Genomic DNA, 26,247 nt, shown 5'->3' with positions numbered 1-26,247 from the left:
TAATTTAAAATATTATAAACTTTTATGAGCAAAGCCATCAGGGCCGAGTGCTTCCTGCCTCAACTTCTTACCATGTTATCGGGTCTAGCAGATGAATCACCTGCTCCTGAGTAAAACTTGTATGGTGGACCTGATTTAGGAAATCATTTATGAAATGGGGCTTTTTATAAACTGACTGTTTAATCTCCCTTGCCTTTTTAGTAATCTCTTTTTCAGTCACGGTCTCTCTAATTACCTGCTGTTGGACCATTTTTCTCAAAAATCTCTCCAAACCATGTCTGGTGTATTTCCCTCAGGAAATAGTCTGCTTTTAGCTAATTTTATAAAACACACTATGTGTTTGCTGAGTGAATTTTTCAGCTGTCCGCTGGCAGTGATGAGCTGACTCAAAACAATAAGGGTTTCTGTTTTGAACATGTATCATCTGCAACTAGCTAATATTTCTCTCCTGGATTGTCACAGTGACTTCATGTTCTTTTCTTGCAAATCAGCTATTTTAATTGCTTTGTCAGAGTCCCCTCGGGTCACCTTGGTGGCTATGCCATTAACCCTGGGCTTGTCTATCAATTAAGATTTAAAAGTGTCCATATACGTATTTTGCTATCATACAAAGTAAGTTATAGAAAACTTGCGTCCATGCAACTCTTCAGCATTAGAGGATTGAGGTCTTAAGATATCCTATATTGAAAAACCTTCATGTATTTCCTGTTTGGGGCTTCAGTGAATAAAAAAAAGGAAAAATGATAACGCTGGAATTAAACTTACAGTGTCCAATCAAGGACTGTTCTGTGCCTGGGTGTTATTGTACTAAACCTCATCTACTTTCTTGGTGTATCAAAAGTTGAGAAGTTCTAGTCTGAGGTCCTTATCCTGAAGAAGGGTTGAAACTACCATTCCCTGCAATGATTTCTTGGATGTTAGCAGTAAGGAAAAGTAATTCTCTTGAAGGAAAAAAAGAAGGAATGATCTCTTTTTGGGAATGCAAATATTCATGGTGGTGGTACAGGTCTCATTTATCATCCCTTCCACACAGTATAAGGTAGCAAATGAGAAGGGGACAAAGTGTAAGTGCTTGCTAAAGAATTACTATTTATTAATCTCTGCTTTTGTATACTACAAAGAGAGAAGTACACTTCTCTGCTGAAATGTCTTTGTAGTTTTAAATATTTATTTCTGTCCAGGTGTGTTTCTTAGGCACTTGTTATGTTTACCTTGAGGGATTTAAATCTGTAAGCACCATCTGTTGCTGTTCGGTGTGGACACATATGGCTAAAGAATATGATATTAGAGGAGATAGGCGTACTGTATGGCTGCTGCAGCTCACACTTACTCAATCTCTGAACAGAAAGTGCCTGTTTCCTTCACGCTGCTGACAGATTAACGTTTTGTGTCAATCTAAAAGAATAATCAACTAAACCCAAATCCTAAACAAAAAAACCCCACATTTAAACTCAGTTTGTGCTTTAAAAAACATGAAAAAGAGAATGCCCCCTCTCCTCCAAAAGTCTTCTGAGACTTGTACCCTAAGAAAAAGAGACTGAGCTGTAAAGTCTTTCTTAGTCATTAACGAGCTGTTAATTCAACTCTTCTAAATGTATAGGGAAACAAGATTAACTAGTAAATGCACACCCTGGAAATATCCTTAATATTCCAGGAGTGTTTATTTAGTTCCCAGAAAAGTGTTTACATGGGGATAAGTTTGCTGTGAGCTCCCCCTCAGCCATCCCTCCTATATTGCTCCCTGCGGGAGCATCATCTTCTGGAAGAAGCTGAAGCCTCAGCCCATCTCTGAGCTCTTCCCCACGGGCCTGGTGATAAATGAAGCGGGGACTGGGACTTCTGTGAGCCATGTCACAACAAGACGTTTCACTCTCTTTCCTTCAGTAATTTCCTTTGCCAGCTTAATCACAAAAACACTTTTCCAACCAGCTTGCTTAGGACGTAATGATAAATTGTAGTAGAGGTTCAATGTTTATTATAATTCAATGTTTCATTCAAAATTAAGTAGCATGCTCCTGTAATCCCTGGGTAAATGGCCATATCTTAAACTCCCACTCCACACTTTCCAAACCACAGGCTTATTCTGCCATTTTGTCTTGCAGGCTGGCTGCCCTCCTACTTTGTTTCCAGGTCCCCCTCTTCCCTAAACTCGTTTTTGCAGTGCTGTGTTCAAAATCTGCTTCTGTTGGACCCATACAAATTCCTTCCTGTGCCTGGTGTTTCTTCTAGCCTAAAACTGACCGTGTCTTAGCTGACTGTGCATCAGAAGTCTGGAGCTTGGTTGGTACATGCCCAGACCTAAGTGAGAGCATAGACTAAACTCCTCATAATCAAGGCATCCTGAGCAAGTGATTTAATGAAGTTAAGATCTGAATCACACCCTGAGGTGTCATTCCATGTTTACTACAGAAGGAGCCTGGGGTGGCATGCTGCTAATTTGGTTAGGCGTTTAAAGTCAAATGAGATGAGACATTGAGTCTCAGGTTTAGCCTTAGGAAGCATCAACCCTTCTAGCCTACAGAGAGGTGGGCAGGTGAATGTCTTCCACTTGTGTTGTCTCATTATTTGTGTGTTTTTCTTGCCACTCCTTGGTTCTTCCAGCAAACTTTTTTTTTGATGTTAACTCCACAGCATGTAGCCATCATAAACATGTAAACAAAAGCATACACAGTTTTAAGAGAAAAATAATAATACTATTGTCTGGCTCTTCATATGCTCCTCAATCTTCCAGTAGAAACCCAAATCCCAGACATAGTTATTGTTCTGGCTTAAAGCCAGAGTCTGTATTTACTTTTGCGAGTGGCTAAGGAGTTGCGGTTTTTAAATAACTGTAAGCCTTCAGTAGCATGATATATTACAACCAGAAATGACTACATTTTTAAATTAAGCATGTGAAGTACCCTTGTGGCTTTCTGCTCTGGTCAGAGCAGATTAGCAGTGGTGCATGCTGAGGGAAGGTTACCCTCCGCCTTCCCGGGGAGGAGCAGCAGATTGAACGGGTGAAAACTGGTCCTCCTTGCTTTTCCTTCACTGTCTGAGGTCCTTGTCCTCCTTAGGAACCAGGATGATAAGGAGTACAAATCAGGCTCAAATATAATGGCTGAAGGGCTTTTATCACTTAATACAGATCAGCATTTAAGGGATGTAGCAGAATTTAGTTTTCTCACTGCACCATGCAGCCTCCGACTTTCAGCCAATGAGTACAAATGAAATGTTTTTCCACCAATTGCCTTTATGTGGAGAAATTACACTTTTTAATTGAGCTGCTGTTTTATTTTTGTTTTTTAATGTTTCATTTTGTATTTCCATGCGATTTCTGCAAGCATTTTCACTATCTTTTCCAGTTGGGTGCTTCCAAAAAAATCCTTATTATAGGAAGGAAGGATTCTACCCATGACAGGATAAGCCTAAATCTGCGAGTAAATCAAGCTGTTCTGTAGCCTAAGAATACATATGGTAATTTTGATTGGTAGCTCTATATAGGTAGTGTCAATGTCTTCTGCTTCCTTGAGTATGAAAAATTCCATGTTAAATCATATCTCCCATGTGTTCTACTGTTCATATGTATTACTGCTGTCACATTGCTAGGACATCATCGTAAGAAGGGGAAAAAAGCGAGAGAGGAAATTTATTGACTAACTTGTCTTAATCAAAAACAGTATGAAAATTGGCTTTTTTCCACATTTAGCAATATTTCCATTAGCTGTTCTAAGCATTAGCCTTGGGACTTTCAGCATAAATTTTTTTTTTTTTTTTTTTCCAAATAGGATAAAATTGTGAAGAATTCAGAGATGTCTTTCGTTTATTTAATTGTACAATAGCTGCTGGTAGTTTTATATCTATCATCATACAAGTCTGATGTTGTGTACCTTTAGCTGCTGTAAGACTGTAGCTGAATGAAATGTAGATTGACTTTTCTGTGTTGTTTTTTTTCCCTTTCTCGTTTCTTTAACAGCGAGCTGCCTCATTCCCCTCAGAATCTTCTGGCCACTCTAAATTCCTCATACAGCCGCAGCGTGATGCTCTCCTGGGTGCGTCCCTTTGATGGAAACAGCCCTGTTCTCTACTACATGGTCGAGCTCTCTGAGAACAGTGAGTAAAGTCAAATATCTTTCAACCTCGTGTTCTTCTTAATTATTCAGCCTTCTTTCGGACTCACCTTTTACCAGAGCTACTAACAAAATGTTTTTCGCTAAATGAGAGACAGCGTGCACGAAGGGGAAGCCCTGGGTTTTTCACTCAACTATTCGCACGGTGAAAGAGTTAAACAACAAAAAGAGGCCTGAGATGGTGGAATTTTATACAGGAAAGCCTTAGTTCTGCCTCCAGCATTGCCAGCTAGACTTGAGGCACAACAGCTCATTCGTCAGTGCTTCTATTGGACACCTGTAAAATAGCAATAGTTATATTTTATTTCTTCCCACTGGCTTCGTAGATATCCTGATGCGTTTAGAGCCCCAGTTTTGCCTGAAAAACGCAGGCAGTATGATAATATAAGGAACCAATGGTCTCTCAGAGGAACAAACTTGGATGTTAATAGGAGCTGCTATCTTATCTGTATGTGGGTTCATATATTTTCTCCACTTTCCCCAGGTTATCATTTTACACCCTTCTTTTTAGGTAGGTGATTGAGAAGGCTTAACTGTAAGATATCCAAACGTCTAGCTTCAAAGGTTACGAACCTGGTCATTGTGAATTGCCACTTCTCACAGTTTTGTCGTGCTGTATGTCTAGTCCTTTGTGGCTCTCAGTTTGCAAGGTTATTCGGGGACACTGCTAATGCCTCGTTAGGAGTTGAGGGAAAGATGAGGTTATATGGAAATCGGTCACCTTGGCAATACTTTCTAATCTCTATCACCCTAGGAGCTGGAAATTCAAGCCTAACAATTGATTCTTGATGAAAAAATTAAGAGCATCACTTTTTCTGACATGTGGAAATTAGCCACTGCATAACTGAATGTGAAACAGTCCTGATTTCTGATTATCTAGAGAGTAGCGTTTTGTTTTGCCACACAGAGAGCTTGAGATGAAACTTGAGCTTCAGATCACATACAACTCTTTTGCTTTGCAGGCTGGAGTGCATAACTTCTCAGATGTGGAGGTCCCAGAACTGATGAGCTTCACATCTGTTAAGCAAAGTGCAGTTTTCTAATCCTAGCAGAAATTCCAAGTCACGTCCAGGACTGCTGTCCTTAAAACAGTTCTTTTTGAGCAAAGACTCCTGACCTTTTTGTAACAAATGACTCAAAAAAATTCAGTGTTCTGCACTCGCACCCCTTCTTTACCTTTTTATCACCACCTTCTTTTTTATTGTCACTCTTCTTTCCTTCCCCTCCGATCGACTACAAGCCAGTAACTGCCTTTTTGCTTTTCCTTACCTGTTCTTTCACCCAAGGACATTACCCTTGTGTTTCATGTTTCCCAGTGGCTTTAACAAAGACAAGTTAATAACCTCCCCGTCTGGGAACATGACGCAAAGATACTAGAGCTGTATTTACATAAAGGCAGCCCAGAGCTGGCAGAATGCGTGCACTTGGGTCCTGCACTGGGCAGCATTGATTGGGAAAAGTCACTAAAAGAGGAGGCAGCTCATTCGGTGCCAGGAGAAGTTTGAAAGGTCTTCAAGTGCCTTTCTAGCAAGGATGCTTTGCAGTTTTTCTAGTATAGGAATAGGGTAAATGTGCCATCATCCTGAAAATGCTGTAATTCATTCACTGAAATTTGTAGAAGGCTCAGCAAAAATCAACAATAGTTCTCCAGAAATCATGCAGACAGTCCCTCAGAACTCCACAGGATCCTGTGAACCCTTGCTTACTCCGTGATAGATCCAATAATTTTGGCTGATGGCATTGCAAACTACCACTGAGAGAGTCTCATTATCACAAATCATAGGTATATGTACTTCAGCAAGCTTGCAGCTGGAAAAACCAAACACAGACCGTGACTGTTAAGATGTTCACAACAGTGAGCATCTTAACTCCCAGAAATATTCTAGATCTTGCTGTCCTTTCAGTTTTTATCTTTATCTTTATTTACTTTGCTTTTATGTACGGTGTCTAAATGGTTACTCATAGAAGTAGGACAGAGAGGAATCTAAGCCCTTGAATATTCCACTGTTGCTGTTCTCTCTCATTTCACGTATTATTGCTTAGCTTTACGGATGTCAACAGAGTAGTGGAACAATGTCAACAGTGACTTTGGTTTGGAAAGCTGACTATGTCTGTGTATTGTCACTGTCTTGTTTTGGTTTTTTTATTTTCTTGAAGTGTTTGGTTTTTAGCGTTATTTTGATCTCAGCAGTGAGTAGTTAATATTTAGTTTCTACAGACCTCCTACTCCTTTGGAAAACACCATCTTTCCTATGTTCCCCCCCATCCCAAGTGATGTTTGTGAACAAAGCTGACATTTGATCTTGTGTAGGTATAGTTTTGTCTGATACGATTGTGCAGAATCTCTCTTTGCTTTTCAAAGAAAATTTCCTTTCAGGTTTTCTGTCGGTCCTGTTTGTGCCGCAGAAAGAGGAACTGTCAAGGAGTCAGCATACGCCCTCCGTGAGCTCATCTGCTTGTGTCTGTAGGTCTTTCACTTCAGCAGCAGTGCAATATGCTTAACATCCTAATCCCTGTTTGCTTTCATACATGTAAAGGTTAGGGAGGGACATCAAAATTATGATTTATTTTCCAGTTAGCAAAGCTGCACAGGAGACTCTGTTCTTAGTTCTGTGGAGTTTTAATACATGGGGTTTGCTTTGCAGTTACAGGTGCCAAAACGTAGCCTAGTTTTGTTCATTTTTTTAGCTGTTTTGCTTTGAATAATTTTCTAATAGCTTTAGGATCCATTGTACGTTTTGAAGCACGTACCACAAATGCATACATAATAACAGTGTCTGTTTCAGAGAAGTAGCTGAAGAGGGTTCAAAATAATGAGTGTATATTTCGGGGGACTAATTACTAGCTGCATTAGGGAGAGGCGTGTCACTCCACCTGGCATGGATTAGAACTCCTTTTCATTAATATCAATTCAGTAAAGAGATATAAAAACCTTATTTTAATTAGAGGAAAAACCAGTGGCAGATCGTGCACATAAATTGCTGGAAATATCAACGACTCTAGTCACCAAGTCACTTAATTTTTAAAATGAATGTATTTGGCACAATGCAATAATTCTCAAATTACAAGTATTCACAGCAGACCATGTCTGTGGGTGACTTGAGACATACGGCCTTAAACATTTGGGGGCAAATTTATAATCTAATTTGAAAAACACAGTTCCAGGGAAACACAGTCATTAAGTATTCCTGCCCACACAGAGCCAGGAATGTGAACCTTCATTTGAAATAGGATTTTCAAATAAATAGTACCATGCATTGCTGTCATTTGCACTAATATAATTTTTGGATGTTTCATGACCTGTTTAGCCCCTGTTGCAATATACCTAGGAATTCCAATGAAGTATCTTCATGGAATTATAAGGGGGATATGTCTATTTTATTCCAAAGACGTTTATATTTCAGGGATTAATCAAAAATTATTCTGAATAGTATTTTATCTGAAGAAGTGAATTAATACTTGAAGAATTCTGTTGAGTACAATTAAGATAAAAGCCCATTTTTGTTTTATTGTATTCTGGGATATCTGTGCTGTGTGATGTAATGATATAACTCAGATTCATCACGTTGTGCTAATAAGGAGATAATAAAAGCTCCTATGAAAAGCATCTACACATGCTTAACTTAAAGCCTATGAATTGTCGTACTGAATTTGGTAGGAATATTCAAATGATAAAAATTAAACACATTGATAAATCTTTCCAAAAATCGAAGTAAAACTATGTTGTTCATTATGACTGTGACTCTGATCTATATATGATAGTGTTAAAAGTTACTTTTTCTCAGGTCATTGGTAGACCTTGTTGAAGTCCTACCAAACAAAAGATGAACCATTTAATTTTTATTTGAACTTTTTGCAATATCATATTGTCATGAAGATTTGAAAGATTAATTCAGTAAACTCTAGCAGTACGGCAAATTCCAATAGTACCGTCTATGCAAAACCCCCTGGAGAAGGAAGGAGATGGAAATGTACTCCAAACCTGCAAAAATCAGCTTTCTGCAATAGATCTGATCTGTAGTATCAAATTAGAAATTATTTTTGAGGAATTTGCAATTGATGCATGAATTGTAAGGTAGATAGGGAAACATAGAAGAAATGCCTCTTGGTGAGCAACCAGTGTTATTAAACGTGTCACAAGTGCATCCAAAAATTCTTGACAGAACAAAGGTAGTTTCTAAAAACCCCAAAATTACATTGTAAACTAGAGAGTAGCCTGTGAGGTTCTTAAGTTCCAATAAATTAACTTGGAGAGGCAATCAGAGTTAATTCAAAATACCCAATATCCTTAAGACGATGGACAGCTAAACGTGGAATTTTTTCAGACAGTAGCAATTACAGTGGAAGAACAAGCAAGCAAAGCCCAGAGTACATTCTGGGCAGCTTAAGTTAAATGAAGGATTAGCACAGTCTGCTCAATCTAACAGAGGCTTATTTAATAGTTTGACCTGGCAAGTCTTTTGTCACCATGGAGCTTCTCCAGGCTTCCTGGGACAGCCGAGTGACAGTCATCCCTGGAGAAGAGAGTTGGTGTTGAAAATTTTATGGCATGTTTCCGATGTCAGAATTGCTCTTCTCTACGGTAAAACAAGCTTCTGTATAATTCTGGGTTTTGTTGTGTATTTAAGGAGGGAGAACAGCCTTTCGAAATGTTTAGTTTATTGATTGTCAAAAAAAAAAAAAAAAGACTTGACATTTAAATTTTAAAGATACTCTGCACACTCACTGTATCCACTGCTCCATGAGCGAGCAAATCCTCCCCAAACCACTTTCCTTTACGAATCAGAGTGCCCAGGAGATGAATAGGCTTCGTTTATATTAGTTTTCAGTTTAATCTCTCTTCCTGCCACATCTTTTATCTTCCACCAGGAGAGGAAAAAGAATAAATAAAGTATTCTACAGATGCAGCATATAAACAGAGCAAACTCCCAAGGTGCTGAAGAGATTAATAGGCCCTGTTGTTGAATCAAACTGCTCACTATATTGAGCTGCTTGGGTTAAGCACTCTCAGGTGGTGTTTACACTAGCAGTAAACAAATGAAATGCTCTAGGAAATGGACCACTACTCAAGTAGCTCATACAAGGGTATTTCACTCTCTTGTTGGTGTCTGCTCTTCCATTTTCCTCAGGAAGGTGCTTCAGGCAATGTACTAAGTCAGCCATACCTTCACTTCGGCTTACCTTGATTTGTTATTGTGCGCTCTGGCTGTAACGAGGTGAACAGTTGTTTGTGAAGTCTTAATAGAAGCTTGATAAAATTCAGAAGGAACTAGGGTGCAAAAAATTCCTAACCAATGCTATTCTAGATAGCATAGGTGTGCTTCCTCTAGGGTCTTTCTAAAAGAAGTTCAGCGATCAGCTAAGATGAATTGCCATCGAGATCTTGCAGCTGAAGTGACTGTTGATAAATCATCAACAACTGATGAGGGCAGAACTTGACTGCTGTGCAAATGTCCCTCTCCAACATTCCCAGTATTCTGCTGTGTCAGTTTTCCTGTTGTTCTCGGAAAGGCGTTACTGGAATAAATATGTTTTGAGTAATTTGAAGAGGCAGTGTTTATAGCCCAACTGGCATCACACCCTAGAGGACTTAAACTTGCTAAGGAATCTGCCAGAAAAGCAGTAAATTAGTGGTTTACGTCTTGGTGTGAAGTTTAGCAGCCTTCCACATTTGGGACATCTCATCTTCATTTTCAGGCAGACGTCTAGGTGACCTGCCAGGAACTGCAATGCACTTCTGATGAGCACCATGCAGAGATACGTTGCCAAAATCTACAGCTAGCTCCTCAGTAATTTCCAGAAGTGTTAGTAATTTTGAGCAGGGAGCATGAAAACAGCTGGTATTATTTAAAAACTGCACAAATCTTTAAATTGGCTGATTCCATTGCTGTACTGTTGCAACACAGACCAAATGTCACCTCTCCCTGACTATTTCAGTCATGACTTCAGGGAGAATATGTGACACCAGGCTACGAAGAAAAGAAATCAGGATATTTAATTTTCAACATGTTTCATTTCTGACCTCTTTGAAAACTTGAAAATGTAATTTGGGCATCAGAGGAGCTTGCTATGTCAAGTACGTGAACTGACAACGAGGGCTTTATAGTGCTGCCAGGGCTGTTTATACCAGGGAATCTTCCTAGGAAATGATTAGACCGAATGCTGTGTACTACCTCTAGAAAAAAAATTGCAGACATGTAGAATCCGCAGCAGAAGCTTTCTCAGGTCTTACAGCAAAGGGCTGATTTGGCACAGAGAGTCACGCTTCTACACCTGCTTGCAAGCTGGGTAGGAAGATATTCCAAACCGACTGTGAATTTCATTACAGTCCTTCCACCGGAGCCGCTCCTGGGTGTGGTGTTGTAATGGCCTGCCAAACAGATGGGTTGTGAAATACACAGCCCATCTGTCTTTATCATGCTTGTTTCCTCTTTTATTAAAATGTTAATGAATATAGTTTTTATTTATTATGCCATGACATGTGCAGCATCACTTTCCAGTAGACAAATGTGCGATCTGCATAACCGTGTGGGCTGACAGGAAGGTTTCTTCTGCTGAAAAGAAACTTCTTCCCAAAGTTCCTCTGAGGAAAACAAGCACAAAGAGCTCTGAGCAGTCAGAGGCGTTTTCTCACTTCTGCAGGGCTTTTGACAAGCACTTCCATCTTTTTTCACACGGAAATTATTCCAACAGATTCTCCCTGGAAGGTTCACCTGTCAAATCTTGACCCAAAGATGACCGGTGTCACTGTGAGCGGACTAACTCCAGCCCGAACCTACCAGTTCAGGGTGTGTGCGGTTAACCAGGTGGGAAAGGGCCGGTACAGCTCTGAGACCAGCAGGTACAGTAAAAATAAATATCTGTGTACTAAAGGTACAATAACCTAGAATTATTGGGAGGAAAAAAACTGCAGATTGTTTGTGAATGCATAAAATAAAGTTATCTTTTGCATAGTACTTGGGGAACGGAGCAGTTAGCATCACCCAGGCCTCTGGAGAGTGCCCTGCAGTTGTCAGTAATTGGTGATAATGTCAGTTAGGCTATGCAGGATATCAGCAAGTGATGGCAGAGGTGCCCTCATATTTCCAAAGTATCAGTTGAGCAGAATCTTGGAAATATCTTTTTTGCTCTTGAGCAGTTAGCCCGGGAAGCAGTACAGCATTCACCCCATCATTGCAAAGTCACTTCTGGAATTCACCCAGATGCGACATAGAAGGATGGCTTCATCAAATTTAGTTTCAAATGCATCCCCCTTCTTCTGTGAACCAAAGCGTGCTGTGAGCTTGAACTGCAGAACAGCTGAACTCTAAATGGCTTTTTCAAAATGTAGGAGTTTGATATGAAAAATACTGAAAGAAACAATTTGGAAGGAGTCACAGACACTGGACCTGAGCTCTAACTTATTCAGGCTTGTAATCTTTTTAAAGAGTTGTAGCAGCCTGGGTGATTCAGAGAGAATAAGGTTACCTCAGCTGTCTGTCTTGTTGCTTGCTTAACTGATTTCTTATTATGTTGATTTGTTGTAACTATTTCATGCATGTCTTCAGCAGTTTTTTCAGCGTTATGTTTCTTTCGAGTCATCAGACTTTGATAAAAGAAACTGGTTCACATGGAGTGGATACATGAAATAGAAATGCTATCTGTCATTTATTTCAACACCCACCTCCATCACATTCTTTTGTACTTAGGTTGATGCTACCTGAGGAGCCCCCCAGTGCCCCACCTAAAAACATAGTGGCCAGTGGGCGCACCAATCAGTCTATCATGGTCCAGTGGCAACCTCCTCCTGAGAGTGAACATAATGGAGTTCTTCATGGGTACATCCTAAGGTAAGTAATTTCCTAACCTGGAAAGTCTGGAGGTAGATCCGTGTGTGCATGAGGGAACTCAGAATGGTGTGACTTAAGAGCGTATTAAAAACTATTTCCAATTCCATTAAATATATTAGTTATTATTTACAAATGCTGTGGCTGCCCTGGTTTATTACAGATGAGAAAACACCTCTGTTCAAGTGGCTACAAGGGTGCAGGCACTTAAATTCTAGCCTGTCTATACTAGAGAGTCAGTGAGCTGGGGTTTCTGCTAGCTACTCTGAATGCCTAAGTGGACGAGCTCCCTATGGAGACTCTCAACATCTAGATAGCTTTTTTCCATTTTCAAAGTGAAGTGAAGCACCAGGTACTAAAAGTGTTCACATGGGAAGTTGGTACAGTGCAACCTATGCATTGCAGATGTATATTTGCTTATTACAATATCAGCTTCCAGCTAGAAAGGTTAATTAAATTTATCAAAGACACAAGAGGGCTCCTGCACTGTGGAAGAGCAAGAATAGAATCAATAAACTTCAGTTTTGTGCCAAACAAAATGGAGAGAGGGAATGACAGGTCAGATGCTTCATGGCAGGCCTTGATTTGGTTTTGAAAATCAGTCGGTTGAGTAAGATTCTTTCAGCCCCATCTGTATTTATTAATGAGAAGCAGATTCAGGCAGGTAACTGGGAATCCTGAATACATCCAGTCTTTCTGCTCACACAGGTTTTATTGTGTTGGAAAGGGTGTTGCCACATTGAGAGACTTTGCAGAGCATTTGCCTTTTGTAATTTTTTGGGACTCGGTTATTCACTCCTACCTAATTCAGCTACAGCTTATTTGCTTATTTGGCATCCTATATATCCTGCAGTGCTAGCAGCCACCTAGGGCCGCACCTTTAGTAAAGGAGGCATTATCTAAATTAGAGTTTTTGTGGGAAACTCCCAAGCATTGCACCACCACTGACATATTTCCAAGTGATGGTTACAACCTATTGTAGGCAGGCTGCTGACATTTTTAATACACTGTCCTCCAGACCTGCTAAAAGATAACTAAATGCTACAGTTTAAATGCCAACATCCTGTTCATGCTGTGCTCCTTTTGCTGGCATGGATGGAAATGCTTTTGTGATGTTAAGAGTGTTGGTGAGCTCCCAAAATAGTGCTGGAGAGTTCCTTCTCTCTGCAGGCAGAGTTGAAGTCTGTTAATCTGCCTGTCACCTGCACAGAGCCTATCACGCTGGTGAGCCACTTGTGCAAGTGCCTGCAGTTTTAAGAGCTGGACTCAGTTTGAAAGCTGTGCCAGTCATCAGTGACAGATGGGAAAAGGTGCTTTAACTTCTGTCTATAGCTAGAATTTTGTCATGAGACTTGGGTACCTATTTGCACAGGGTGCAAGTGTTGCTTGTACGGTTCTTTCCTTCAAACTGGTCTACTTGATGATAGAATTAATTTTTTAACTATTCCCAATGAGTCTTACCCAGTCTCAGCATTAAGTCCTTTGAGACTGCAATCCCATAGCCTCCTACTTCTGGCAATCCATTCTGTTTTCTCCATATAGCGTTTTCAATAATGTTTAACTTAAGTATTTCCTACAACATCTATCAGCATAATTGATCCCTGTCCTTGCTGTAACATCTCTTTCCATTTTAACAGAGAGTGATCATATTAATTATGCTCAATCTGTGAACATTTTTGATGTCTACATGCTTTGTCTTGACTACAGAGCAGAGAAACCATTTATTCGACAGGAATTTAAGACTATCATATAAAAGCACAACTGTCCCAGGTAACAAACCAGGCTGTTCCTCCAGGACAAATTGTGTGGTCACAGCAATGGGCGCTGAAGAAAAGTCTTCCTGCACTGATTTCTGTAGAATTAGGGTATAACAAAATGAAAACCACTGTGCAGCTCAGAGACCCAATGCTCAAGACATGCAAGATACTAAATTGATGGAACACCTGATATTTAAAAGTGAAGGTGCACTGCACAAGTCATATGGAGTATACATCAAAGTCCATGGTGAGAAAAATCATGAAGACATGACATTTCTGAACTGGCCTCCTTCCTCTGCCCTTTTTCTCACTGGCAGTATTGCATTTAGAGGCCTGCTACACTAACAGCATAATAGATTAAATCACAGGAGCACTCTACACCTTGTCTGCTAGGTGTGAGACAAAACATTGCTGCACAAAGAATTGACTTTGCCAGGAAGCATACACCCTTCACAGGAGACAAAAGAAAGAAAAAGGTAGATATTGCATGAAGTAGAAAAAGATCGAGGCATTCAATAAACTCAGCTGAGGGCAGATATTTCTTTATTTCCATTGGTATTTCATAAATGGAATCACACCGGTGTAGCATTACAAATACTAAGTATGCCACAATATGGTCAGGCAAGCAGCTCCTCAGCAGAAAATAGAGGGGTTGTCAGTGATTAAGAACTGATCTCTTTATAAGAAAACCTTAGAACAAAATCTATGGCTGAAATACACGAAGTTGTCTAGTCATAGAAATTGCACCAATTTAACTTAGATGAATTTAAAATCAGACTGTAAAATCTTGATGAAATTGTTCTGTGTCAATAAGCTTTTGGTGATTACTGTGAAGCAAAAGATGAATAAGAGTGCATAAAAGCTGTGTGGTGAATAAAAATACAAATGTTTCCGTGTTTGTCTTTTTCATGGACTAGTAATGCCTTGTGCCCCTTACTTGGCCTGTTTTTCTGACTTTTTTTGTGAATTAGCATATTGTATGCATCCAGTGTACCATTTTCCTAAAGGAATGAAAACAAACAGTATTATTCACATTCACAGAGTTGCAAGGTTTGTTTGCTTTCTATAATTTGGTTCTTCTCCATAGTTTCTTGGCCTAAAGAGGCACATCAGAGGGGCTCTGTTTTCTGCAATACAGTTTTTACATGGGAAAATATATTCAGTGTTTCAGTTTCCCATGTCTCAGCAGAAAGTTTGTCAGGATGTTTACCACTCATCCATATTTGGTACAGCCCTTCTCCTGGAATTCCAATGCTTAACCAATCCTTCAGTCTCAACTATATTCCATCCTTATTTTAATCATTCTGTGAAGTAAATCCTGGCGAAAGCCAGAAATGGCAATGCCTGAGACTCTAGAAGGTCAGAGCCCTCTGAGCTCTTCCTTTTCACATTTCAGGGGAGAAAGAAAAAAACATTTCTCAAGCTGATTTACAGCAACACCCTGATAAAAATCACATCTGGGCTATTTTTTCTACTAAATCACAGCTTTTACTAGACAAGCCACATTTAAAAAGCTGTAATTTTTCTGCAACCATAAAACAGGATAAAATACCCGTTTTGTTTAGCCCTGAGCATGTAATCTTGGTGAGATCAGATTATAAATACTATAGCAGTCAAACACGATACGGTCTTATCAGGAGACTGTTCTTTCTGATTATTTTTCATTATTCTTTGTATAATTCTGCTGTAAAAGTTTGCATATTGCCTCTTCACAAAGGAAGCTATTTTGCTAGTCAGGATATTTACTATAATTGATACCATCTATTAACTAGGAAATTTTTCTTCCCATATGGTAGGTATCGCCTGGCCGGCCTCCCTGGAGAATACCAGTATAAGAACATCACCAGTGCAGAAATTAACTACTGCTTAGTGAAAGACCTGATCATTTGGACCCAGTATGAAATCCAGGTGGCATCTTACAATGGAGCGGGGCTGGGAGCATTCAGCAGACCTGTGACAGAGTACACTTTACAGGGAGGTGAGCAAATCGGACCAATATATCCTTTATAGTTACAGTTTATAGCACAGTTTCCTAAGGAGGAGATGCACTCTCTGGTAGTCCTACCTGACAACTTGTAAAGTTAATGGTCATTTCAGTCAAATTTGATAGACAGCTTGGGGTAGGAAACACCTACAAATTTCAAATGTCTAAGTAGAGACAAGATGAGACTCTGCTACTATCTCTGTTGTAGAAAAAGCTGTGAGTGAATTCAAAAATTATCTATTTTTGTTGACCCTCGTGGTGACGTTACCACACGTGCAGGTCAGAGTTGGCCGCGGCATAAGTAATAAATAGAAATGCTGAAGAGAGCTGGGGTCCTGTGGAATGAATTTATAGGACGTGTGACAGGCAGGGGCTGAGGTTACTCTGCCAGGAGAGTCAGAGAGAATATGGCAGGGAACTGGGTTTATCGTGGTCAAGATATGCAATATGCCGCATATGCAATGTAGGAGACAAAAGCTGAGTAAATGAGCTGCATTAGTTCTGATAATCACAGAATACCTTGTTTTAGAAATATGGAATAAATTGTAAGGAACCTGTAGGGAGAGAAATACAGCCTGTAGAGAAAGTGTGTTTTGTAGCATTTCGGGAAGGGTGCAGACATTTGCAAAAAGGAAGATAAAATGATCTTTAAAGCCCTGATTTTTATGCTACAGCTCCTCCACATCTTTCTGGTAAGTGCTTTAAGAAGAGTATAAATTACATCAACAAAAGGATATGTAATTACCTTTTACAACCAGTGTAAGGCATGTTTACACCTCTAGATTGGTATAAAAATCTGTAGGATAATTAAGTACCAGGACCTTAAAGCTTTCATATATTCACAGAATTGCAGGGTTGTGCTGGATTCTGAGCACTGGACAATACATGGTCTCTACTTTATTGGTCATAAAACAATTAAACTATTTTAAAAACTTGCAGATTTACAGTACATCAGTTAATTTACAATCAGTGAAGAATATGTAGTTGTTTGTTAATTGTTACTAGGAGTACATTATAACATGATTAGATACAGTTTGAGGTGTAGGGAGATCTTTAAGAAAAGATTATTCATATGCAACACTAATTAACCACAACAATTAAAGAAGGAAGCTATCTATATTTTGTCTTAAGGCATGTAAAGTCTCACAGTTTAGAGGAGTCTAGACACACTCAACCTCTTTCTGGAAGTATTTATAGCAGACCTTGAAATGTTTTTCTTAGTCTTCTCCTTGCAGCCAGGATTAATGTTTTGTATTCCACTAAAGACCAGATCTCTGCTGAGAATTGGTTTGCACACAGAATTTGAATCTCTTTTGTGAATATGCTTGTAATTCATTACTTTGTTTATTTGCACATTTTAAGCTATCATAGCACCTTAACCTTCCATCTATTGAGACTCAGGTTTGGACTTCACGCTCTTTTTCTTAAACCTTGCGATTGACACTAATTTCCCGTGATATTACGTGGTGTTATTATCATCCTTTATTGATTGGCTGTCTGTGGCCATTTATAAGGATATAAATCCTCGGTTATAAATTAAGTACAGTCAGTCCTGCATTCATATTAATCAGCAAGAGTTTAGACTGCAGGACAACATACAATGGCCTGTTTGTCTTTATGTAGTTCCTAAATGCTCGATGGTGGGTAGACATAGAAGAAAAACTGGGTATTTCTTATTTATTTTATATCGGTATTTAATAATAGCAGTAAATAACTATTTCACAGATGCTGCCATTTCCTAATGAATGCCTTGCCTGGGTTTCTGTGCAAATCACCAAAGGCGTACGGTCTGTTCTAAAAAGAGTTTGAAGCCTTTTTACGTTTAGATTTGAAAAGGGAGGCTGGTTGGTATCAGTATCATTTGAAACTGGATTAGTATCAAGTCTCCATAGGTAATGCACTACTGTCCAAAACTCTGCTCCTTTATCTTTCTTGTAGTTGGAAATGACATGAAAGGCCAGTGGGTCTTTCTTGCTCTGGACTATCCTTCCTAAACCAAACCAGCAGGAGTAAGAAAAAGCCATGTGTAAAACTGCCTTGTAAATCATATTCTGATTTTAATATGAGCAGAGATAAATGTCAAAGACACACACTCCCATCCATCCCCCTCTCCTACTACTACCACTGCCGCCCCTATTCTGACATGCATAAAATGATGTGAGCTATGCTGGCAAGAACCTGTCTGTCTGGAGATGAAAAATACCTGCAACACCTCATATTAATCAAGTGTGCTACGTGGGCAAAGCCTGGCAGGAAATGAACACTGGGAGCAGACCAACCCATCGGCAGGAGCAGATCAGCACTTTGGCGTCTTTGTCATAGGGAATATTGGCTGGCCATATAAGCTGTGGATTTATACCAGAACCTAGTCTATTAATCCCTTATTAGTCCTCTAGCATTGCTTTAGCCACTGATAACTAATCAGCTACTCAAAGCTCTTCGAAAATCACCAACTTCTAGAACGTAACCAAACTCGCAAGATGCTGAAAGATCTAAACTTGTAGAGAAACTGGCACATAATGTCACTTAGATAAAATGTCAGAAAGACTTACTGGCAAAGCACTGAACATCCTAGCACTAGGGTCAGACAGTTTGACTGTCTCTAAATCTTGAAAGTCTTTTCAGAGTGATATTCAGCCTAATCCTTTGATGCTCTGTATATATAGGTCTTTCTTCATCAGAGTTTCTCCAGCTGTTCCTTACTTTGATGTTACTTTTCACAGGGATTTGTGCCAGCCTTCTGCATCGGGCAATTTTTACTTATTTAAACAGTGTCCTGCAGGACTTTTCATTGCCATATGAAAAACTGAAGTTTCCCAATACCTTTTCACGTAAGCATAGCTTTGTGAGATGTATAAACATTTTTCTGGATGGTGACAATGTTGTCTCTGCTCTGTACTATTGGACATGTTAACCTTTTCCTGCAGGTTGATTTGAGAAAGCAGAAGTTTCCATCCTTTACTTTGGGTCTGTCCCTTTTATCTCACTAGCCTGAATACTTCTGAACTTCTCTCTCTTTGAAAAACTCCCACCGCTCCTTAGATTTAGGCAAGGTTTATAAGTGGAGACATAGCTTTCCTTAGGCTCTTTGCATTGACATTAACCTGCTTTTGTTTCTACTTTAAGTGCTATGTCTTTCTTTTGATGCATATCCCAAAAGCCAGTCTTATGTCCTAAAGTTCATAGGTCTCAAATGTAGTTTGATATTGTTTTATTTTCCCTTCTGTGCTGTGCATGGACACCTTGAAAGGCCAGGAAAGTCTGAGCAAAAGGCCCTTCCTGAATAATAGAGTGGGAGAGTCACCAGACTAGTGAGTCTTAATGGTGTGGACAGAGGGTAAAAGCAAGATGAGTCTGTTCAGACAGGTCCAAAGCAGTTTCTTCCTCAGGTAGTAGGAGGTGGATCGGAGAAATTTATAAGACTGAGACAGAAGAGCTAGAGAAAACCCAGTTAACTGAAAGCTTCCTACTTTATGTAGGAAATAACCTTGAAAAAGGAATCTCTGAATAAGGAGTGTCCTCTGCAACCATTCAGTTTTATCTCAGTGAAATGAGATTTCCCTTAGTTTTCCCTCAGGCTTTCCTGGCAAAAACATCTTAAAGATCCTCGTTCACTTCCTTTGGGGAACCTACCAAAGCCTTGGAGCATCCATGGCCAGTTCAGGCCCAGCTGCTCCTGTGCAGAAGCAGGTTGGAGTTGTAGTGGCTGGATTTTGTATCTCTCGGTTTTATCACTGTTAGGTGTCATTTGCCATCTACTGCATTTTTTTTTTTTTTTTTTTAAATGATTTCACAAAGGTGGTGAAATTAGCAGTTGTCTCAGTGAGGCCCCTGGCCCCCAGATCTTAATAAAGAAGTAAAATTTTGTCCTGCATGCAAGAAAGGAAGAAGGCGTTTCCCAGCTGCAAGAAGCAAAGCTCATCAGTTAGTGCCAAATCTCACACTACTGAATTTCAAATATCGGCATGTGCAGAATTGCGGAGACCACTTTTTCTATGCACCTGCTGCCGTTCATAGCACAGCAAAGGACGTCAGCCTTTGCTGACGTAGGGCAACAGGCTTCACAGGAGGAATCGCGTGATTCCGCAGCAGACTCTCCCCACCGCTCCCACTGGGGATGTGCAGCTTAGCGCCTCAAGCCAGTGCATAAAAGGAACAACCAAATCTTCACATAGAGAAAAACCTGCAGTTCCCTGAGCCTGACTTATTGAGACATGGAAGCTGCCACCTTCAAAGGTCAGGAGCTCTGGAGGAGTAGGAGACTTTTCTACAAGCCTCTGTTGAAGGTCTGTATTTAAGACCAGTAGTCTGGCTGTCAGAATCTCTGTGGGGTTTACATGCTATTTACATATAGCTAGAGACAGAATAATTACATGTACACATGCTTAACCTTAATGCCTTCTCTTCTTTCAATTATCTCGTCAGTGAAACCCCTTTAATGGCTTTTATCTAGAGTGCTTCCGTGACCTTTTCTACTTAGAATGCTGTTCATTAACTTGCGGTCCCAGGGGCTGAGCTCTTAACAGATTTCCAACCACGTGAACTTTATCGGGAAGAAAGTAACAGTTGGTTTTGTCTGACCAATTTGATCTGCAATTCCGAGATGACTCCCAGATGGGTCTCCACTGTGAGATGGTTTAGGAATACTTGCAAACATGATGAAGAACAGGTTTAAAAGCTGAGCGTGTAAATACTTGGGGATTACTCTTGAAACACCTATTTGACATTGGTAGCTTTGGTACCGCTCGACAACAAGAAACTTGTAGGAAGAGGACAGATATCTACCACTAAGTTAGAAAATCCTTTATGTGGACAGTCGCAGTTTCAGTAAGGTACTAACCATGATTTTGGAAAAGTATTTGAGTTTTGAAGTGACCAGAAGGACAATTCTGATTTACCTTCTGTCAAACTTATTTTCTTTTTTAAATGCAAAACTGTTCAGGTACCCAAGGAGGTCTTTAATACCAGGACAAAAAAGGAGAACTTTATACTGGCACTTTGAAGTAAATTTGAGATTATAATGCCAATATTTTACTGATTAAAAATATAAAAATGTATTATATTATGACTTCTGCAGTGTAATTAAGCTTATGTATATCAGATGGACCATGTTCTTTCCATCTTTTAAATGCATGCATTGAGATGCAGATGTTGTTTTTTCAATAAAGGTGTCCAAAGAGGAATTGTAATATAAATCATGATTTCCAGCATTCTGAAGGTTTTATGTTTTCTGTTCATAATTTTTACCGTTTTTCTTCTTGTAGCAAGTACTTTTTGTGCTCTGATGGTTTATTCCTGTTTCAGGAAATTATCTCCTAATGAAGAAAAATATTTCCCTTTTTAAAAGAAATAACTAATACATTTGGTTATTGACATTTCTAAAACTGTAGTAGTGCTCGCCTGAGCTTTTTTGAGGACTGTAAGGATTGCAAATGAAAACTTGGAGCTTGCTGATGCAGGTTTTTTCCTCTCTTAAAAAATCTGCAATATTTTAAGTTGTATCTAAAAGACTCATCAGACCCTTAGAAGAAAATCCTTGTGATATTGAAATCACTGGAAATTTGCTATTCATTGTACAGCATCCATGGGATCCTTCACTAAAGAAAATAATGCCCACAGAAATGAAGCAGCAATGTGCGTGCTAATCTGCGTTTCAGGAAAATGATAAAGGCAGTGGGAGAGTCCTGCTGGGAGTGGTTCTACTGTTAACTCTCAGGCCACCTGCAAGTGTTTCTTATGCTCTGGGAAAAACAGACTCTTCCTACCACTGCCAAAGTTCTGCATTTCTTCAAGTGTGGCTGTCAGTGGGCAGCACATGGGTTATGTATAGATTTTCTGTACAATAATTGTGTTGCAAAAATCAACCTAGCATGTATAAATAGAATAGTAATGTAGCAGTTCAACAGAAGGAAGAGGAATGAGTGGAGAGGATGATGCTCAGCTGATTTAGCCTTCCTGACGGAAGGAGATGAATCTATCAATGATTTACAGGTGGCTTTCTGATAACAAACTAACTTGAAGGCTTCTAATAAAATTTTCTTCTGCAATAACAAATCTCTGTCAGTTACAATATCTGAATATGCAAATATGCAGGAAAGTAAGAATTTAAATTTTTTTTAAAAAATCTTATTCACCTTAACCGTTAATTATACAAGTATTGCACACAAAAGCAAATTGAAATACATCTTGTAGCTCTCAAAATAAACCGTTTCATCAAAGAACATAAATAAGAAAAAATACATTTAGTAGGGGAATGTAGCCAAAGCAGCTCATTATGACTGTAGAGTGACTTTAATATATATGACTGTATATCAGGATGATTTGGTGAATCTCTTAACTACAAAAACTTTATGACGTCTACAGGTCATTAAGATAATATTATAACCTTCCAAAAGCATACAGGGAATTATGATACATGGCAGGAAGTAGGACCCAGATTCTAATGAAAATTTAGAATAGTATCAGATAAATTCTGGGTTTAGAACTCAACAGTTATGCATAGTTCATAAATTGTGACATCAGGTTTTAAATTAGGGCAAGAAAATTCTGAGTAATATGCAGTTTCTGAGGGTAAAAAAGTGTTCAGAGCTAAATTTTCAAGCCATGGTAAACATCAAGGAGTTTTAGTTGACACGGCATGAAAGTGGATGTTCTTTTCATTTCAAACCTGACATCTTTGAGCATTTCTCCATTTTTCTGTGTTGATGTTTCTAGGTTGTGGATGTCTGATAAGCGTACACTGTCCTAGCTCTGTTGGCTGCAGTCTCACTATAGCTTGTACACCAGTTAAGAATAATGCCCTTTATGTCTCTTTCAAACAAACATAGCTTTTGGTGGAAAAAGGGGAGTTTTTACATTTTTGAACTTAATGTCTTGATTTCTTCCCTTGGAAGCAGAAGGAACAAAGCTTTCCAGGCTTCAAAACCACTTGTGGATATTTTCTCTTTCGTAGAATACAAATGCACATGGCTGTCAATAGTAATATTTTTGAAGCTTTATTAAACTTATTTTCTAGGATTCAAAGGGTATTAGGCCATTTTTTATACTCAAATAGCAGTTGTTTTCTTAAACTTACTGTAAGTTTGGTAATTTCAGAAAAATAGACCTGTCTATTGGTATTCTTTCCTCTGAGAACTATAGAAATGACATCCTAAAGCAATAAGTTGAAGAAACTGCCTGGGAAGTCTTTAAAGAGACATTATATTAAATGGCAAAATATTTAGGTGTTATTTTTTGTTGTTTGAAGGCAGTATGCCTTTATGTTCCATGCTTTCTTTTGTATTGAGAAAACATCTGTCTAATTAAATACTTGGCATAAAATGTGTATGCAACTTTTAGTAGATTAGAGGATGTAGTGGCTCAGAATATATATAATCAATTCAATATACATGAATGAATATCATATCAAGATAAAAGAAGAACATCTCCAATTCCCAAGAAAAATCTTTATTGCATGTGATATGACTGGTCCTAATTCTTTAAACAGCAGTAAATAATAAACAGATGCTGTCACCAGATTATAATTCACCATTAGAGTTTTAATTGTGCGAACTCCATGTTTGCTTGTCTGAGCTGGGGAATTGTGCAGTATTAAAAGACTCAAGGAATTTATTTCTGAAACTGTTCATTCTCCGTGTACTCACGGATAATTGAAGGAGATGTGTTCACCTATCATTACCTAGGTTCTGTCTCAGGTCTTTATGAGAAACTCATCTATGGAATAATAAGCTACAGAAATAATTTCATCCCCTCCCCTTGAAAGAACCTTCCATACAGAATGAGAAATTAACCCAATTACCCTTCTTTCCAAATCATTGCTGGTTACCATTTCACAAGAAGTGCATCCTTTTCTCCAGGTTTTTATTACTTTGTGATAGTAAAGTGGCAGTGAATACCTTTTCTCTTTTGTCCCCTCATCCCTCCTCCACTCTGTTTTATTTTGTTTCCCTCTCTGCTGACTGGGAGCAGTACCGACAGCTCCGCCGCAGAACGTGCAAGTCGAAGCCGTGAACTCCACAACCATCCAGTTCCTCTGGAACCCTCCACCCCAACAGTTCATCAATGGTATTAACCAAGGATACAAGGTAAGTAGAAACGAGATTTCTGTAACTTCAAATAATATTTGCCTTAGCAGTCCTTGTGTATAACATTTAGAAGTTGAATCTAATAATCTCTGAATCTCCAAAGCGACTGTATATTTTCAGGGGTATCTCACACGAGTAAAATGAAGAGAGAAGTGAGCAGTTGTTGCTCCTAACATTTGCTAATTTATGTAAGTTCTGAAAAGGGAATATGTCATAGGCTAGAAGTCCTAATACCTTTGTCATTTACCTGGAGAATTTCCAAAGCCAAAAAGCAGGTCAATGTCAAAGAGTTTGGAAAGTCAGCACAGGAGATATGTCATTGTGCCACTGAAAATCAACCTTGAGATTTCTGTTTACGCTAATGCAAAATTCCCATTCATTTCATTAGGAACCAAGACACCACACTAAATATTTGTCTTAACTTTCCCACTGTGATGATTTGGGAGATATAAGACTGTAAAATTTATTAATCATGCTTGATGACACGGAGTTAGCATGATAAGTCCCTGTTGATGGGGCAACTGGCAATATCTATTACAGTACTCAGAGTAGAGAGTGCTTAACAGAGCACTTGTTGGTGCTTTGACCAGTGGAGTGTATGCTAAGAAGGTAGCTGGAGTGGTTTATTTCTGTCTCTCAGGAAGGACTGCTTAATAGAAACTCCTTCAACGGTTTGGCAATATGGCAAGCTGTGAATTGAGGGATTGCAGGTGGATTTTAGAAGTTTTGGAAGACTTGCTCCTTCTCTAAGAATTTCTCAAAGTGACGGAGAAACTGAGATAGAGCTATGCATGGGAGTCTTAGTATTTTTCCCATCTATATATTTCTCATAAAAAACAGTGATGGTTTCAGAATCCCACCGCTGAAGTACTATATACATGTAGATGGGTATGTCTGGTTTTTCTGGAGAAAGAATCAGCTCTCAAGACTAGGTGACTGACAGGGCTGCAAAAGTACATCCTGAAACCTCAATACCGATGTAGTACTTGGCTTCTGTTCAGACTCTGGAGAATAAAAGCACTTTTTGGGCTCAGTGGACTGCAATGCACTATAATTTTCTGGTGCAAGTCCAAGCATGGTGAGCTCAGTCAGATTTGCAAAAGTCGTATTTCAGATTTTTATTCTTTATTTTATTCAAACAGAGTTTTAGTCTGAAGATCCTTAGTCTCATCTCATAGCTACTTCTAGTTTATGTTTTGGTTTCTTTAGCAATGGTGTAAAATAACTAAAATCATAATTTGTATCTGTCAGTGGTCAGCGAAAACTTTTGAAATGATCAAAATTTCTCTTTCCTTGGATTTCTTTGATTGCAGTAGATTGCCACAGCTTTACCATTCCTGTTTCTCATAGGGATTGTACAGAGACTGTGTGAGAACATTTCTGTCAGTTACTTCTTTTTGCATAGTTTTTTTGTATGATTTATAAATTACTAGTAGTCAAAGCTAGGCCTTTGCTTTTCTCAAGGATTAAACACATTTTTTCCTTTAACTGATGGAATTGTTCACCTTTATTTTCTGCACGTTTCCTGAAGGCTGTGCAATGGAATGTACTCAAAAAAGAGAATTTCAGTCCTCCAAAGTTGTAAATGCCGATTGTAATCCACAAAGGTGATTTAGAAAAGAAAATAAAACTTACTATTCCATCAACCATTTTCCATTTTTATCTTTTCTTTGAAATTTATTTGCATTTCAAGAAGTTGTAAAATGCACCTTTTCAAATATGAAATATTCCTAACAAAATTACTCCTTATAGTCCTCTAACTGTGCTTTCTGATTATCAGAAACTAAAGACATTGGCTAAGTGTGTCAAATATGGCTCATTAATTTCATAATAATTCTATTCATGTTTATGAGCCTGAAAGCAATACAAGTAGCACAATTTACACAGATACTGAGTAAGGCCTTGAATTTTAACATGCTTATATAAGCCACAAGATAAGCATTTTTGGACAAAATAAAAATTTCATAAGCACTTTAAAGCTTTAGACACCTAAGCTGTTAAAGCGATTTCAAAAATTGTTTTAAAATTTCAAAGTCATTTGCCAGAAATGAATTTTTTAAGTCCTCATTTAGGTACCTACACATAAGGTACTCCACTCTAAAAAATACTGATCGCCCAGAAGATCCACTGAGATGAATGAAACCTGGAAGAACTGAGCACATCTGACAAGGATGCTACTTGAAATGCATGAAAGTGTCTTCAGGAGTCTAACTTGTTGGACCCAGGTGTTGAAAATTGTAGTAATCGTCTTTACAACCATTTTCTATTCTTTCTGTAGTTCCAGAGCCACTTGAATAATTCACAGTTTGGATATCCCCAAACTACCGAAGATTGTCGTACTTTTAGCTTGTTAGGCAAGGCTGGTCAATGGGATGCTGGGGGGCCTGTGGGAAGGGAAGGAGGATTTCCTCTCTCTCCCCCCTACCCCACTAACCTCCCCAGCCAGCGGATCTTTAAAGGAACCCCAAAATAAGATGAAGCACCTAT

The 26,247-nt window shown here is 38.9% G+C and overlaps 1 protein-coding gene across 1 annotated transcript in view; it reads left to right on the top strand.

Moving 5' to 3' along the window:
* SDK1 (sidekick cell adhesion molecule 1) overlaps positions 1-26,247 on the top strand; it is a gene marked incomplete at its 5' end in the record, with an annotated part of 152,876 nt that overhangs the window by 25,060 nt on the left and 101,569 nt on the right. The window contains 5 exons of the mRNA XM_009580985.1: positions 3,956-4,092; positions 10,803-10,950; positions 11,798-11,938; positions 15,489-15,670; positions 23,645-23,760. Of these exons, the coding sequence (XP_009579280.1) occupies positions 3,956-4,092; positions 10,803-10,950; positions 11,798-11,938; positions 15,489-15,670; positions 23,645-23,760 (724 nt within the window). The remainder of the gene's footprint in view (positions 1-3,955; positions 4,093-10,802; positions 10,951-11,797; positions 11,939-15,488; positions 15,671-23,644; positions 23,761-26,247) is intronic.

Source organism: Fulmarus glacialis, unplaced genomic scaffold (assembly GCF_000690835.1).
Source record: "Fulmarus glacialis isolate BGI_N327 unplaced genomic scaffold, ASM69083v1 scaffold2547, whole genome shotgun sequence".
NCBI classification, from domain to species: Eukaryota; Metazoa; Chordata; class Aves; order Procellariiformes; family Procellariidae; genus Fulmarus; species Fulmarus glacialis.
This window is presented reverse-complemented; position numbering and strand designations above follow the sequence as displayed.